This window comes from Myiozetetes cayanensis, unplaced genomic scaffold (assembly GCF_022539395.1).
Source record: "Myiozetetes cayanensis isolate MyiCay16 unplaced genomic scaffold, myiCay2020 scf6-25, whole genome shotgun sequence".
Classification (NCBI taxonomy): domain Eukaryota; kingdom Metazoa; phylum Chordata; class Aves; order Passeriformes; family Tyrannidae; genus Myiozetetes; species Myiozetetes cayanensis.
The window spans coordinates 21,038,766-21,057,170 of NW_026087853.1; the positions used below are offsets into that span (position 1 = coordinate 21,038,766).

Sequence of the window (18,405 nt, forward strand, 5' to 3'; positions counted from 1 at the left end):
CACGGCAAGTCTTTTGATACTAGCAGGGAATCCAATACTATAACATACACATCTGCAAGCTTTCTGCAATGTTAGGCAGACTGAGTGAAGATGTTTTCACTTTGTCTGTTAGATGCTTAACACTGAATATGAGCTGCAGGATAAACAGCTTTTGTAAATGCTCTTGCCACTCGCCTTCTCTTTTACATGATCCTTAAATCCTTTTCCCTGTGCACTCAGGACTATACTTGGATATCGCGTGCACTGCAGCAGAGCCCCAGGAACGGTGCACTTCCTTGACTCAACCAACCTCTGCAGCCCTATTTGCTGCCAACTCCTGTGGGTTCAGCCTTCAGCTTCATAGATGAAATTGCTCACCCTCAGGCACAGCACACTTGACTCTCACACTCTTTGGAATAAAAGCATTTTGGTACCTCAGTCGCCAGCGCAAGCTGATGACAGGGTGAGAGAAATTTCCACTTATTTCTTTCTCCCATCTGTTACACGTTAACAGGCAATCAATTAGGGAACCACAGGGAGAAAGAATATGGCTGTGCTGGGGACAGGCGGTGGGAAGGACGCACTCTCCCCTCTTGGGATTAAGTCAGCTGACACGTCACTCAGGCTGACACAGGCTCTAGATACTGCTACCCTGCATCATTTTCTTTTGATTCCCTCTGAAAACTCTTCAAAAGTCCCTAGGTCTTCTTCTCTTTCTCCAGGTCTCTTCTGCTCTGCCACGGAGGTACTCCAGTATTGCTCCCAGGAGGAGTTAGTTTTCTTGTTTCTTGCTGTATTAGGAGCCCCTAGGACTTTGCTTCAGAGTGCTACCCTGTCTCTCCTTTAGCACCTGAATATGCCTAAAAGAAACACTAGGAATGGGTCCAGTGCTGGAGGAGGGATGGAGTTAGTGCTGACAGTCAGAAGTGCAAGTAAAAATTTCCAATCAGTCACAGAGATTAAGCAATGACAAATCACACAAAGCCCTGTCAGAGAACTGGTCAATGTCCTAGAGATGGTACTGATTTCCACATGGCATAATAAAGAAGAAAATGTCAGTGGGGAAGAGTGATTATTTCCACAGCTGGATAATAGAAGGAGAGATACCTAAAATCTAAGAAACCAAGCTAGAAATTGTGACTTTTGCAGAGACCTAGGATGAACTGCACCCTGGACTGCTCTGTCTGCTCCAGAGGTGAACATCCCCAGAAACAGAGTGCAATGAGACTCATTTAAATAACAAAATGAGTGCTCTCTCCACATGTGCATTTGTTTCATTTCACAGGAGACAAGGCAGTATTGGCGTGGTGGATTGACCCCAGCCAACAGCCAAGTACACGAACAGCTGCTTGCTCACGGGACACCTGTCTCCAGTCAACCCACCTTAGTTGGGTGAACTGAATACACTTTCCACTGGAAGATGAATGATCCTGTCCTTTTTACAGTCAGAGAAAGTAGGAAATAAAGGGAGCATCTCTATGCCCAGCCATGTTCGTTCACATGGGGCACGCGTAAGCGAGTGCACCCAAGGATCCACGGGTATTGGAGGTTACCTGGATGCACTACTGCTTTTGGCTATATTGTAGCTGTGCACGTGCATATCTGCAAGCACACCTTTGGCAGTCAGGACACAGCCATACCCCTCATATCTGAATTGTACATGCAGGAGCAATGCACTGCAATTCAACTATTCATGCATACACTGAGGTTTTCAAAATCACCTGAGGATTTTCTCATCCTTAGTAAGACTGACACAAACAGGGTATCTTTATCTTCTTCAGTGACTAGGTTTTTATCTTCAAAGAAGCTGCATCTTAATGAAAGCCAGCCAGGCTAGGAACTTGGCAAAGGTTCCTATCACCACATAGCCTAACTTCGTGTCCATGTTCATTTGGGAGGACCAGAGCTGATTAGGAAGAGAGGAAGCATACAAAAAGATGGAGACTCAGGTACATTGCATGCACTCTCCCCTTCCCCCTTTTATGCGACATTGCAGTCTCAGCAACGTCTGGGATCGTGGCCCTCTACTTCTATGGAGTGAATGCTGAAGTTTCCATTCCTTCCCACCGTACCTTGAATAGTCCTCTTGAAGAAGGCTTTGCATGCCTCACAGGAAGCCACGCCGTAGTGGTACCCAGAAGCAATGTCCCCACACACCAGGCACAGCCGCTTGGGGATTGCATTGAGCATGTACTCGCACTTGGTGGGTGAGTCCTCCATGATGGCGCTGGCACAGTCGTCGTAACGCTTACGGCAGGACCCACCATTAATCCCCGTGCCATTGAACATGGGGGGTGAGTCTAGGCCATTGGGGTGGCCACCCATGGTGATGCCATAGCCACCGCTAGCATCAGAGGAGCCGCTCGGGCTGTGGTGGCTGATGGCGTCGATGCCAGAAGATGGGCTGGAGGGCTCGGTCTTGATGAAGGACCCGCAGCTGGAGGAGAGGTGCCGCTCCTCCGTGGCCATTCTGCCGAGCAGCCTGCAGGGAGAGAGCAAAGGCACTCAGTGACCTCCTGGACAAACCTAGCTCCAGGTTAGTCAAAAGAGAGCCCTCTTTTTCCCACCTCAGTTCAACTCCAGTTGGCTCAGACAGTTCAACCCCATCCAGGTTCTTCTTCAGGAACATCAATACAATAGCCCACCTGCTCCCCACAAACTCACATTAGAATAAAGACAAGAATATTCGTGTAGATCATGTTATCAGGCTGTTGACAGGATGCAGTGCTGGGAAGGGGCATCAGTGCTGATGAGGCACAATCTACCCCTGAGACACCAGAAAGAAATCAGCTTGCCTGTGGCAGGCCAGGTGAAAAAGATGTTTGGTTAGTTGAGAATATGCTGCCCTGGTTTAAGCAAAAAGTTCTGGAACAAACCACGCAGAAAGGACCTGTTCAGACTGGATTTTCAACTTTTCATCTGTAATACAGAAGTCTTTGATTAATTTTCAAGTTGAATTTGTCTTCTCCCCCCACTGTACCCTCCACTCTACAGCACACTAGCATCACTAAAAGAGGAGCTTAGAAAATAAAGGAAAATAATCTGATCAAAAATTTCTTCTGGCTCAATCTTAAATCTTAATCTTTCTTCTATTTACTAGTATTGGGCTTTTGCGTGGACACGCAAATTCCCCCTTTTTAAAGAGATGATTATACTCTAACGCTTATGGAATCTTTACCAAATTTGCAAGCTATTCTTATTTAGTTTAGTTCACAGATTGTCTTATTCCTTATATAAATGTTTAATCTTTTTTGTTAGAACACTGCTAATTTTTATGATATCTACAGCAATGAGTTCCAGGGATTATTTGTACAGTGTACAAACAAGTAAAAAAAAAAAAACACCACTTTTATTTGCCTATAATGTATTTGCAGCCTTTGAGACTCCCTGAACATGTCCTGACTCTCCTCAGGAAATGTAGTTTTGCCATGTTCTCCTCATTCAGCTCTTCATTATCTATATAATTGCTCTTCATGCAGAAGTTTTGCACATCTCTTATCTGCTTCATCATCCATCTCTGAACTTCCTCTAGTCTGGCTATTTCTGTTCGGTCCAGAACAGAGTTCAATGAGCCAGCTCCTCAGCAGCATGAAACTGGCACTGCTCCATCACTTCTCCAGCTGAAGGTCTGGACAACAGTAAAGACAAAGGCACGCCATCAATTACGTAGTGATGTTACAATATTTTCAGTGTTATTTTCAGCCTCTCTATTATATAAACTTCTTACACTGTTTGCTTTTTTTCCTGCTTTAAATTAAAATCTAAATTGCTACCATTTCTTCAGCAGAGAATATCAGAAAGTTACTTACTGCAATCCTCATCTTTTCCTGAGTCACTGCAGTTAATTTAGAATCCATTAGGATGTATGAAAAATCAAATTATTGCCTTCTGTTGTGCAATGTTTTACAATGGTCAACACCGTATCTCATCTACCACTGTGCTGTGCAGTCCACACACTCAGCTTTATTAGGATCCTCTGGAGTTCTTCAGTCTTTCGTGATAATTTGATGTCATCTGCAGTCTCATTGTTCACACACTTCCCAGATCATTAACACATGGATCAAACACCACAATACTGATCTTTGTGGGTGATTCGTGTTAACCTTTATCATGCTGAAAATTGACTTCTCTTTCTTCTCTGGGTAGGATATGTCTACCCTTTCTTTCAGTCTCTGACACTTTTTAATTGATAATAGTATTAACCTGAGAGGTTAAATTTTCCCTTCAGCAAGATAATTTGTCAAAGGCTTTAAGAAAAACTAAACACATACATTTTTCTGATGACATGGCCAAAGATTTCTGACTGACTAAGGATGCTTGACTTTTCTCTTTGGAAGCTCTGCTGGTTTAAAGTTACCATACCATGGTCATGTGGGTAATTTCTATTTCTATTTCAGTTTCAGCCTATTTATCTGGTATTTGTGGCAACTCCTTCTGCCAAGAGGTCAAACATGTCAGGGGACAAGGACAAAATATTCTGTGAATCAGCAAGGCTGGAGTGCACACATATATATATCACATCTGTGTGTCTGTTGATAGGAATATAGATGTTTGATATGCAGCAAATTCACAATCCTGCATCCTTATGATCTCACTTGACCCAAGTATCTCCTAATTCTCCCTTCTCTGTTTCATCCTCAATGTTTGACCTCATCTCCTATCTCTGGGATCGATCAGTCAAGTTTGTTATTTGGCAAGCCTGTTGACCTTGAGAGTATGGGCAGGCATCTCATGTTCCTCGGCTGCTTTGCCTGGTGTTACCTGAGAGGAATCCAGAGTTTGGTCCACCTCAGAGACATTGTGATGAGTTGATAAATACCCATGCTTTTGCCCAGAGGGCCACACCGAACTAGAGGTCATGGAGCAGTTACAGGAATAATTGCTGCAGGTGCATTCGTCTGTAATCCCCCAGGGCTCCTAGACAGACTGCAGAACTTCTGAGGTAATGCCAGCTGACCATGTGGACAAAGACGAAGCTTTGCTAACTGAGAGTGGATCTTAGCATCTCATAGAAAAGCTGAAAGCTGCTGTGCTGACCTTGTTCTGGAGCCTCTCCCTACCTGAGAAGTGCATTTGTGGTAAAGGATAAGGATCACAGGACACAGCAACATGGAAGGCAAAAGAACCATAAAACACTATTCAGCACTGAGGAACTCCACAGTAAAAGGAGCTGGAATTGTAATTTTAAAGGAAGACAGAGGACAACACTACAAAAAAGGCATGACAAGGAGATGAGCTGTACTGGCAAATTCCATCAGACGAGTCCAAATTCCAGCTTCTGTTGCTTAAATAGCCCAGGACTTACTGAGATATTTCCCTCCAGTGGAGGGGAAAAAAAAAAAGGAAGGTATATCAGTCTTCTCAACTCACAACTTCAATTAAGGAGCTTTCCTTCCCAAGGCATGCAAACAGTGACTGTTTGATAGTGAATCAGGGATAGTAAGTAACAAACCCCCTACATCCTTCCAGCTGAGGACCCTCCTGTTCCCTTCCAGGAGGGAGCAAGTGCTGGTTAGACCTGAATGCATGCTTGAGAGGCAGAAGCCCTTAATACCAAGACAGATCAAAAATTATAGCTAAGGTGACTTCAGCCATTTCAGAGTTTGTGTTTTTCTTTTCTGGTCTCTGACTTTCTGCAAGTCTCATGGAGATCCCGTGCTGATTTTTAAACAGAGTCAGAGTGTCCCCTGGCAATGAGATACATCTTGAACTTCAAGAAGAACAGCTAAATGTTTCTTGCAAAGAGTTCAAAGTGATGAACAGTCATTTTGCTCGGCTCTAGTTACCTTAATAGGAATGTAAAAGGAGAGAGACTTGATCCAACTCTCCTCCGTGCTGGCACAGGAAACTCCGTTACTATTTCTGTGCCCATGTAACAGGCTTAAAGGTTCTAAACATTTCGTTCTTTTCACCTTTCCTCATCATAGGTCATTCTTTCTAATCCCTTTAGCATCTTTGTGGTCCTTCTCTGGATTTGTTCCAACTAGCCTGGGTCTTTCTTGCAGCAAGGTGCCCCGAATTGCACAGCGCAATGCCACAGCACTACAGGGGAGAGTCACTCTGGAAAGCACACAGCCGGGCAGACATATGGACCAACTGAGCAGTAGCTTTGCCAGACATCAGGTTGCACGTCAGCTCACATCATTTGATAGCTACTGTCTCACCGGGACCTCTCTGAACATAAGCTGCTTTTGCCACTGTGCTCTGCGCAACATGAAATTTGGAGATTCTCCTTGTTCCAAAGTAGATCCAGTATCATCTTTAAACTACACAGTGCTAATTGCCACTTGTTTTACCAAAGCCTGTTCATAACACTCAGTTTTTCAGGCTAGCTCTTCTTTTTCCACTCTGATCTTTTTTCTAGTACCTCTCAGGTCTATTAACTGTAAATTTGAGAGTGATTGCTTTTACATTTTCCTCCACTAATGAATATTTACAGTCAAAACACTGCCCTTTTGAACATCACCTTTGCAGAAGGCTAAAGAATATCTCTAACCCTTCTGTTTACACTCTGTCATGTAATCCATGATTCATTTCACAGGATTTGTATCAAACCCAATTTGATCTAATTTCCCTAATAAGATTTTGCACAGCTTTGTGTCAAAAACCCATGCATGATCCAGAGTCAGTCTATTCACTGCATACTTTTGCTCGCTAATTATCTAATTGTATCAAGAAAGGTTATTGTCTGCTGTATTCTTGCTTCATAAACTCACTGCTATTTATCACTAACAATATTGTTAGCCTTTATATGGTTACAACTGCCCTCAGACAAACATGCTCTGATCTCAGTGATTCTGGATGTAAATACAAAGATTTAGACCAAGCCAAGATTGTGCTTTCGGTTTTTATCCATTAGTGTTCTCTCCCTTGGGCAGTGATGTTGGGTTAATGTTACAAGTTTCCCCAATTCTTCTCCAGCCTTTCATCTTTTGCTGTTTCTCTACAATGGCTGGTATTTAGCCATTAATGGTTTATGAGTTTAGCGCTCTCTTGAGAACAACAGTAATAATGAGAGAGGGAAAGACTGCTAGATGGACAGGACCTGAAAGGGACAAAAGACTAGTGTTACAAAATTAAGGCAGTAAATATTGGCCTCAATTTTTTTTCTTTTAAACTTCAAGGATTACAAGTTTGGAATTGGTGCAGATAAGGCTATTTTACTGCACATCTTTGGAAGTCATTTTTGCCAGAAATAATAATTTGTAACTACATTCACCTCTTTAACCCCACTTCTGGATATGGAAATTACAATAATTCAGTAGTCTGTATCTACAAGCCTTCACCTGACCCAAGAAAAAGCAAGGCCCACCACTCACACCTGCTTAGCAAGACAGCCAAAACAATATCCAGCTTTGTAACAGAAGGTAACTTCTCATCAGAAGAATTGTCTATCAGCTAAAAGCATCCACAATTCAGTAACTTAATATCATTTGAGCATCTGAGTGCTCGTGTAAACCTAAGCACATGACTCTGCACCTTCTCCATTGCAGCACTCCATATTCCTAACTGGTTCAAAAAAAGTTTAGTGGCAATGCTGCTGAGCTTCCTTAGTGGCTGAATCCTCATCTTTAATAGGAAATGCAAGGATAGCTCAGTTTCGCATTCCAGTTTCCTGGAGGAGGTATGGAATGGGCATCTGAACATCCAGAAGTTCTGCCATGTAGTCAGTCCCTTCACCAATCTTGTCTGAAAAAGTTACAAAGTCATCGAGCCAGCATGTTGTTCCAAGAGTATGGTTGAAATTATCATTAAGATGAAAGCTGAAATACAACTGTAGAACTAGTATCAACTGATGGAAGGGGAGAGAGAAAACACTCAGGCCCTCCTCAGGCAAAGTCTTCCCTATTCTGGGCACAAGGAGAAACATAGAAGGTCAGAAATGAGCTCTTTTTTTGGGTGGTTTTCACACTGGATGTGGATTCCAGACAGAACGAAATCTTGATTTTCTAAAGAACCATAGAACAGAAAACCCCTGCAGGCAAGATCCCTGTACAGCTTGTAACTTCCAGGTGCCATACAGCTGTGCTTGTGGAACCGCACTTTAGTCCTGAAAACCTCACATTAGATCGAAGTTTTACTGAGAAGTCTGCCAGTATAAAGCTGCTCACTTCAGGCACCAGCTTGTGACAAAAGCCCACTCTGGATTGTACAGATATTTTTAAACCAGTCATGAAAGACCAAAGAAGCTTTAATTTGCAGAAACACCAGTGATAACAGGGATAAAACATCCAACCTCTTCTCTGGTACAGGCCTATTTTTGCTATCAGTATTTGTTAGCTCAGATGACATAAATCTGCACTGCATGTGCAAATGAAATGTGCACGTCATAGGTAACACGGACTTTGTGTCTTTTGTGGGCCACATGAGAGAGCTTTGCAACCCACAGTGGGTGGACAAACAATGTAGATCGGCTTCTCAAACACTGTCTCCAACTCCAGTAACAAGCCAAACTTTGACAGGTGGCTTTTTTTAGATACAGGAGACAGAAATAAATAATGTTTTCCAAGTGACAGGCTAGATGTGACAGCTGCAATAACAGCCAATGTAATTTTAGGTCACATGTGCAAAGAGTTAATGTCATGGAGCTGAGATGCTCACACCTGTTGGTCAACTTATTCTTACCATGGACAGCTCACACACATGCTCCCAGTCCTGCTTCTCTGCTGTGAAAACACCCACTAACATGCTAGGGAGGCAAGGGGTCAGTACCCACACTGGCTTCTCCTGCTCTTCTACTCCGTATGAGAGACACGCCATCTAGATACTCTTTATCTATACTGATAGCTCTTCTCCGTACAACAGTGGGATCTGCCAATGTGCCGCTTTACTCCTGTACAGTGGCTAACTGTGGGTAACTCAGTCATTATCAGCCACAGTTGAGGAGTCTTTTCTGGGCTTATTCTATCCCACAGAAACATATCATGTTCCCAGGACAAACTTAATTTCTCTCTGAGGGTGGGCAAGAGCTTGAGTAGTACAAGCATGATGGGCATGATCATAAACATAAATCACCAAGTTACCAGTGCATAGACTTTAGAGGTTTTTTTGTTTAAATCACATTATTTATCATTGCTCTTAAGGACAAAAGAGTCAGAACCTCAGACTGATCTAAATATTTTTCTTTGGAGTGTAAATCTGATTTCTAAGGGTTCTACCATGTTTCCTAGTGATGGCTCCCTTTGGCTTTCATGGGCTATTCTCCTATTCCGTAGAGTATGGGGCAAGCCCCTGACAGCCAGTTTTTAAGGCATTTGTCCATAATATGCCCACTCAAACACTACCTACTTGTCTTTGGAAGAAACATAAACCATAGCTTACAAAAAGGCTGAAGAGCTTGCTCTCTAATTTGAGGTGGAAAGCACTGTGTGACTTGTACTCCATAGCACGAATAACAATCTGTAGTTCACCACCCTGGTCTGCCAGGTTGTGACAAGGTCCAACTATCAGCATTTTATTCTAAAAGAGCTACACCATCCTCATTCCAATTACAACCATTTTCTGTTGTTTTTCGCTTTCCTGGGCATCTGGACCTGGCTTATTTTGTAAAAATGAATCACACTTGGCCTGCCTTTCACCCGCAGCCTGAAGGGAGATAGAGATTTTTTTCATTTGCTTCATAATTTGATGGTGGGTCAGGGGAAGAAGTTTTGAGTCAGGAGCCTGAAGAAGCTAAAATGAAAAAATGTAAGGAAGCCAGCAAAGTCCCAGAGCTCCTCAACTCCAAGAACCTATCTAGAGAACTGTCTCCAAGGATCAGTTCCCCTGATATTCCTGAAGAGAACTGGGTTGTATGAGATCTACTGAAGGGTGTCACTGGATGAAACCAGTTTTGCCACGTAGACTGAGGAAGATATTCCTTGGTCAGCAAGGATGACAGAGGCACAAGGTGGGTTCTTCTGCAAGCTAAAGAGATGGAGACAGCAAATGCTCATATTCAGGCTTTTACACAAATAGTACTTGGCTGTCTAATGCCCAGTAGATGTTTTATCCCTTTGACCCATTGCACAACCAGAGCCCAGTTACATATCAGTAGATCTTCTCTAGCCCAAGTTAGCTCACGCTGAAAAAAGCTGCTGCAGCAAACTGTCTGCAGGCTGCTTAATAAATAAAAAAGGCTCTCATGGGCAGAAGACATTATAGATTTCCTACTAGCCTTCATCCCTCTCCTCATTACTGTAATTTCTCTTCACCCTTACGACAACAGTCTTGTTAGTAAATGGTAAGAAGTACTACACAGATGAAGTAACAATTAATCTGGAGGTGTGACACATATTATCAATTCACTCTCTTATTAACACATCGCCTTTTGAAGGTACCTTGCCCTCTGGTGTACTTAATGGCACTCCCTCCAGAGTGAATTGCTTTAGCACTTGAGCTAATGCTTCTTGCTTATACTTACTGTTGTTACCACCACGAAACAAAGACCAGGGTTGACTTGGTGTTTGCTATTTATCCTTCCCCCTACCATGCTATCATTTTGTGTTCCACATTTCCACTTCTTCCCCCACTAGTTCTATATCTGGAGGACGGCTCACAGCAGTTCAACAATTTTTTCCTGCTCACAGCAAAGCTGCAACTCAATCCCTGTTAAAATGCTCAGCTAGACCTTCATTTCTTCTTGAGTCTTTATACTCAACCTATCTAGAGCACTTATAATCTCTATCTCTCTAAATACCTTCAGTGTCCTTCAGACACTTGTGAATGAGACCCACACAACAAGAGGCTCAGTAAAGCATACTTCAAACTCCTGTACATCAGAATTTTCCTTCCACCTTTTCCAATGAGCAAGGAAAGGAAAACCTCAAGCACTGCCACTCATATACCATTTACTTTTGCATCCCAGCCTGATCCAACACCTCATCTCTCACAGACCTTTTCTTTCACTCATTACTCTCTTAGATTTCTGAGGGAATATTGCCACCAGTGTGAATTCTTTAGCCTACACTTCCTTGCATTTCAAGTTATTCATTGAAGGCATTCCTCTCTTCAACCTTGCCTACAATTCATAGTGAACAATGGCATAAAAAAAGAGAGACCCAGAGGAATTGCCTAATTTTTCTAAGTGTTTGAGCAAGGAGTTAGGATGGGAGATGCTTACACATCAAGGACATAATTCTAGAAACAAATATGAAAAGAGACTTAATAATTAACCATTCTTTAGGAATACTAGTTTACTGAAGGAGGACTCTAGGTTTATTGAGACAAAATCTGAACCTGAGTGTTCTTCAACCTGGATGCATTTAGAAGTTCCCTGCTTTTGAGGTGTTAATATTTTTTGGGAAGGTTTCTGTTTCTTATGCTTCAAAATGTACAGTTGTAGTGGGACTCTGCCTCCTTCTCCCACCCTTGCCAAGAAAATCCAGACAGAATAGATGGGCTTTGCCTAGATTCCACCTGTAGCTCTCAGAGAAATCTATAACTAAGTGCCTCATCATTAGAAACATTACTCAAAACCTGACAGATTCTGAAAAAACTGACTGAAATTAGTTCCACGTAAATTACAGAATGGGAAAGAACAATGGACAATTAGTGCTTTCTCCAGAAAGCATTTCTAAGATAATACAGTAGCAAAGCAAGATAGCAGTGTCAGATTAACACTGGCACAGTAAAAAAGTTCCATAATCACTGCAAAATGTGGAAGTTGGAGTGAGTTGGGCTGTCAGAGCAGACTGAAGCAGAAGAGAACTACATGGGGACAAGAACAGACAAGAAACCTGTGCTACACAGTGAGGCTGAGATACAGCACTTGAAAAAGAAAAGAAAGTGAGTACATGACAGAGTTAACTGTAGACCAGGCTCCTCTCAAGCTAATGAATACCACAGGTGTAAGGAAAATAGATGACACATGGAAACTGTTTTCCTTTTGCACATCTCAGACTGCTATAACATACAGGATTATCTTTAGCTACCTCTTTAGAATAACCTCAAGGTTCGGTTTTGCTGAGTCTTTAAACTCCCACCCTTGGTAGGTATTTAGCAAATCTCTTATCACACACTGCATATATTAAGTAGGTAGCTATATCTGACCTAAATTTCAGCTTCTAACCCTAATGACTTATTCTAAATCCATTTCATTCATCCATCTTCCAGACTGTCCCCATATCCTTTGACCGACAAAGCAGTTTCCAGTCCACTCAAGCCCAGACCTATCTGAAGCCCCATAGTATCCTGTATTCTTACTTGTCTGAACCCAGAGATGAGGAGTAGACCATGGCCAGTTAACTGCTCTTTAGACAAAAAACCCTACAACAGAACAAACACGTAATTTCCCCCAATATTCTGCAAACTTTGCATGTTCCTTTCTCTAGACTGAAAAAAACCCCAAACAAACCAAACAAACAACAAAAAAACCACACAAAAAACTCCACAACAACAACAGCAAAAAAATCCCCAAATAAAACCCCTAAAACCCCCAACTCAACCCAAACAAATTATAAAGCAAAATACTTTTTAGTGACCTCAATTTTTCTCACAAATTGGCAGCACTGTTGGAAAATTTAACTAAATGTGATTACAAAAACCCCACAGAAATATTCCTTTCTGTCATGGTGAATATATTATTTCCTCATCCCATTAAGTTTCCACTTTTCCCTGTTACTATTTTGGAACACAAAAGAAAAAAACAGAAGTGTGCAAGCTCTTCAACCTCAGTTTAAGTTCCTGTTCCTTGTCTTTCGCATCCCTACTAATGGTCAAGCAGAAGCTACCAGGCAGATACAGCAAAGCAGAGAGACAGACAGTCAGGCACCCACAAAGAAGCTACACAGCTGCTTTTACACTTTCATATAGCATCTTTCCAAGATACAAGTGTTACAAGGCTTTATTCTGTTGGGTATCTGTGTATAGCAGGTATACGTACATACAATAAATTTATTGTGCAAATATACTCAAACCCCTTTCTCACACCCACCCTTCCAGATCCCTCCTTTCCTCATCACGTGGATGCACCTAGATACCATTCCAGCAGCTTTGGTATAGAAGCCAAACTATGACTTCATATTTCCTGATCATCATCTGAGTGTTCAGACCTTTACAGCAAACATAATGCAGTAAAGCAAAAACAAACAATCAAAAAACCACTGCCTAACTGAGCCACATCATCTGCAGTCTGCACCTTGAGTCATAGTCCTATCTCTACCAGAGCATGAGAGGAAGAAGACCTTACATGATTTTACATATGTCTGCACTCTGTCTGATCTCATATTTAAGAGCAGTTTGTTCTCTGTCCAGAGAGAACAAACCTTCTCTCACACTACTAGAAGAGGGACTGCCCTCTTCAAAGAAGGGACCTAAAAAGAAGCAAGTTTCAGCAACTGACGGCCCGATGTGACCCAACTCAAACCAGCTCACCCTGACGGCATGTCCTCCCCGCTGTGCTTGTTCCCTTTGCCCTTGGAATGCTATCACTTGTTATCACGCTGACTTCTCCAGATGGGGCATTTTGGCTATTGATCTGATAAATAAACAGCCTGCTCGCTCGATCAAAATGTTATTTTGCATTTCAATTACTGTTCGCTAATGCAACCTTCATCCCGCCAAGAGTGCTGCTGGCAATGACACTCGACCTGGCACAGGCGTTCACAAGCAAATTCGGCAGCGCCCGCTGCAAGCACCTAACGGGATTACCAACCTCCATTAGATGCACAGAAACAGAAGAAGGTGGACAGACAGTACAGGGCTGAAGGGGAACAGACACGTGCCAAAGAGAAGGATGAGCAACCTGGATGGACAAAGGGTGGAGATAGGCAGAAGCACAAATTCACTTATGACACAGCTTTACCAAATATTTAGACAGCAGGAGGTCTTGAAAGATAAAGACTTTCCCTCCAGTGGACAACCCCAACAGCTGAGCTCACTGTGTGCAAGCTATGCAAGAGTTCAGAGCAATGGGAAATAGAAATCAATGTCTGATGACAAGCTGGCAGTCAGAACTGCAAACCCAGGGCAAACAGGGTCATTTCTAAAACAATTTCTGGAGCCCAGCTTCAACAGTATCCAAGAGCCCCTAGAGATGGATGCAGAATGCTGTGTGTTAACTTGCAGGGAGGAAACCCTTAGTCCTTGCTGCATTCTTCTGGGCAATGTGACTGATTTTGGAGAATCTGGTGGTGATACAGCAAGAAAAGGCCATCCAGACATAGTGGTAAGAGAGAGATCTTTGGCAGGTGTTAATCTCTGTTAATTCAGCACTCTGTTTACATCAGGGAATCCTCTGCCAAATCCCCAAACTGGTTTCACTCAAACCCTATCTGTAATAGGAACCACAACAGAAATGGTAAGTCTGTGAGTGGCCACCAGCAGTAAGGTCAGGAATGACTATACAGTTATGAGACAGATTCTAGTCCAAATGGTCATATGACATACTTCACCAGGTGGCTGGTTTTGCACTAGACTCATCCTACATCATGCAGAATGCCCATGCAGAATGCCCCTTGGCCTTTTTTTTTTCCTATCTAAACTCTGAAATGAAATGTAACGTATCACAAAGTGACACAACCATTTAACAATGCATGCAAATGGTGGTCAGTGCTTTCACCACCCCATTTATAGTTTGCCTGTCTGGAGTTAGTTCCCAGGTGACAAGGTAATATAAATAATCAAGAAACATCATTTCTCTCAATTTCCTTTGACAAAGATCTTTTGCCAGGCCTAGACAAATTTCTCCCATTTCATTACCAGACAGCATTCAGACTATCATTTAGGAGTTAAAAATAAACAAACCCCTATAACACCCTGCGATTATATAAACGAAATGCTAAGTATAACACACTGAATGAGATCAATGTGATGCATAAAGACAGGATCTATAACTCCACATGCTCACACTTCATCTGTTCTATGTGCCCAGCCTTCTAGTTCCCTCTGCCCTTGGCAAACTAAGCCCACACCCATCTCTCTATAATCAGTCTGTGCTGGAGACCTTGCTCTCTCAGATCTAACTCTGTACCCATCCTTTCTCTGAGTTCACTCTTGAGAGCAGAGTTTCTGGTAACCATTCTACACCTAGATCACCACTAGGCAACCATGCCCCATACACAGCCAAAGGACCCATACACATTATGACTCCAGTCACTTGCCCTGTACTTACAACATGGGGCAGTGAAGTACAGAGTACTGAGGCCTTAAAATGCAGCCAGAATGTCTCAAAGTCTGATTTCCAGCCTCAACGCTAATCTTCTTACAGACTTCAGCAAGTCCCTGCAGCTCTCCAGGTCACTGCTTTCCCAACTGATATGGTCCTGAAGGACTTACCTCTCAAGAACACCTTGACAATCGACCACCAAGTATGGCTGACAGAATGGAGTGTGCAGATGAGTGTGGTAAACAGAATGATGGACATATAAACCCTATGCTCCAGATTATCAGCAGAATTTGAACCTCTTTCTTCAGCGTCACAGCTCTGAGATTTGCCTGTGTAAGTAGTGTGAGTAGCTAGTGTTTTCATGTGTTAAAGGTAGCCAGAGGAATAAAACACTGGCTTCACAAATCTGTTTCTATAACGTAGTCAAATTCTGACCTCCTCCTATATCTGACTGTACTTTAAACCCAGTGCCCTGTGACAAAATCTACACAATAACCTAATCTCTAATACTCCCTAATCCTATCTCCATCTCCCTACATGCTACTTCACACACCAACTGCCTCCTACTCACACCTCCAAACAACTAATTTTTCCATTGTCCTTTGCAATTATACTTCACTACAAATTTTTAATCAAAAATTCATTTTTGTTTAAAAATGCAATTCTGTTTCATATAGAATTAAGTCCATTTTGGCAATATTTTGAACTGTGGAATTTCCAAAACAACTCTAAACGAAAATGAGATGTTTAATTTTGCTTTGTTCCTAGCACTTTACTTGGCCTGTCATGTGCTGCCACATGTGTTTGACTGACCAATCATGCAGTGTTTCAGGAACATAGTGAAACAAAATATTTGAACTTTCTTCAAAATAAATTTTATTGGAATTTCTAGTTTGCTTAAAATTCCATGTTGCAGTCAGGTTTGAGATAAAATAACATTTTCAAACAACAAATATTCTGCAAACCAAAATTCTAATTTCCATGCAGCTCCCTCCCTGTATCTTCTAGAAGGTTCTCTGCTTGTGCTTCACTGAGCAGGTCTCTTTTCCCTATTTATCTGCATTCAGATATACACATGTTCTGACATATACAGAAATGTTTTGACACTTCATGCTATCCCCTTTAGCTAATCATCATAGAGAGATAAGGACTGGCAAACAAACTGCATCTAAATAATCTGAAAAGGTGGAACTCTACATAAAAGTTCTGGAAGTTCAAGAGTACCATGGAATCTGCACCATCAACTCATATAAAATTGTCATTCTGTATTACTCAGGGATTAACCATGTGTCAAGGAGCATCCTGCAGCCAAAAATCAATCCCTCTGATTTGAAAGCTGAATGCTGCTAGAGAAATGCAGCTCTATTTTTCCATCTGGTGCCATTTAAGCTTTACCCTATTCCTTCTGCATCACAGTGAAATCACTGCTGGCATGTGATCAGAAGCTCTGAAACCCTGGCTCCCTATCAGTTGACAAAAATTGACCTGGACATTCTAACCACTTTGATGAGAGCTTGAATGAAACTTCTTTCTCATTCACTCATGGCAAGGAGCGCTACTCCTTAACACATCTGTGAGCCCCAAAAGAATGCTTCATTTTACAGCCTGCTGAGGAAAAAATGTTGGAATTGAGTGTAAATACCTTACCTGCCACTTGAACCCTACCCAGCATTTTGTGGCTACAAGGGAAATAAATCAGAAGTAGCTGGGACAGTATCCTGGCTTGTCATTTAAGCCTCCATCCAACTCCTATTGAAATTAAATTGTGATTTCTATGGAGCTGAACAGAAACCAGACCTTAGGATCTGAAAAGTCACCTGAATTTTGAACACTGCAGTTATCCCATGCCCTTCACTGGATTTCTGGAGACTTGTCTTCTAGTGTTTACCTACTCCTCCTTCAAACACACTTTTATTTCAAATGTTCCTGGGAAGGAAAGCAAGGTAAACCAGAAATTCCCACCTACACTAATAAACATTCTTCTGCCAGACACACCGGACAGATTGATGGCCCTAACCAAACATCACAAATCATAGAATACAGTGCATCCATTCACACATCTGCATCTCTGGGTGATATTCACTGGCCTGAGCATGCCTTGGAAGTCATATGCTGCCAGCTGTTGCAGGCCTGTCTGCTCTGTGCACCTCTCTCCAAGAGAGGAAGTTCAGCAACAACAGGTTCCCTAAAACCCTCTCTCCAACAGGAGATTTCTTTGGATTCATCCTAAGCAGATAAATCAACACTCTAAATGCCCCTGACAACTTTCCCACTTGCAAAGAGGAGACAAGTCCTGTCCATGTCCTAGGAATCTTCTCATTTCCCACTTTCCCAACCCGGAAATAGCATTGATCTCAAAACAGGATGAATTTAAGGAACACAAAATGCAAATCAAAACAGTTACAAGTATCTTAACCATCTCTCATGCTGCACCGACCACTTTCCCAGAGGGAATTTCAGTCCACAGGGTTAAACAGTGGCTACTCTGTAGGAAAATCACTGTTCTTCTCAGCTACACCTGAGCTGCCTATTCTGATTTCCTGAACTACTGGCTGCAGTGCTGCTCACCACTTGGCATTCACAGCATATGGTACAAAATAGACTGGATCAGCAAGGAAGCTACAGTGACTGGATTGCAGTGCTAGGAAAGGTTGTTCCTGACTGTGCACTAAGCTGGTGCAAACATGAACATCAATGTTCATTTTTGTGCATAATTTAGCTGAGGTGTTTTAGTTCTTGAGAAATCTGCAAGCACTTTAAAGTTCTTCTGTCCCTGCAGAACTGCTGGATAGGGTTTCAGGCCAGGAGGTGTTGAGAGAGTGCCTTGTAATATGCTCCTTCTGAATAAAAAAAGGAAACTGTCAAATTTGGCACAGCACAAACTTCAATGAACTACAAGCTGAGATCCCTCCAAAGAGACTCATGGCCTGTAAACCTGGTGGAGGGATACACAACCAGTCAGAAGAGGGACGAGGTTGTAACTATGAAGCACATTTCCTTCAAACCTATAGCCTATGATCAGTTTGGAAGACTAAAACAAAAACTGAAGTTATTTTGTCCAGCTTCAATATTGAACAATGGAAAAATGTCTGTTTAGCAAAAGTACTGGATTTCAAAACAGAGACATTATTAAGGACCTGTTGTCTTCCACCAATCCAGAGAAATAAATTTTGGTCACACCCAGTTAAAAAACAGCAAGAAGGCACATTTTAAAATACCAGTTTGCATTACAATCCCCTGCTTCACATTGTGCCCAGAAAAGCATGGAGGAGGTGTTATGGATTCTGGTGTATTCCATCAGAGCAGTGTTTATTCTAATCAATCAACTGTAAAAATAGCAG

At 42.2% G+C, this 18,405-nt stretch overlaps 1 protein-coding gene across 2 annotated transcripts in view; it reads right to left on the bottom strand.

The window, feature by feature from the left end:
• ESRRB (estrogen related receptor beta) overlaps positions 1 to 18,405 on the bottom strand; it is a 125,187-nt gene that overhangs the window by 35,600 nt on the left and 71,182 nt on the right. For both annotated transcript variants that reach the window (XM_050335330.1, XM_050335331.1), the window contains exon 2: positions 2,052 to 2,461. In XM_050335330.1, coding sequence (XP_050191287.1) covers positions 2,052 to 2,461 — 410 coding nt within the window. The remainder of the gene's footprint in view (positions 1 to 2,051; positions 2,462 to 18,405) is intronic.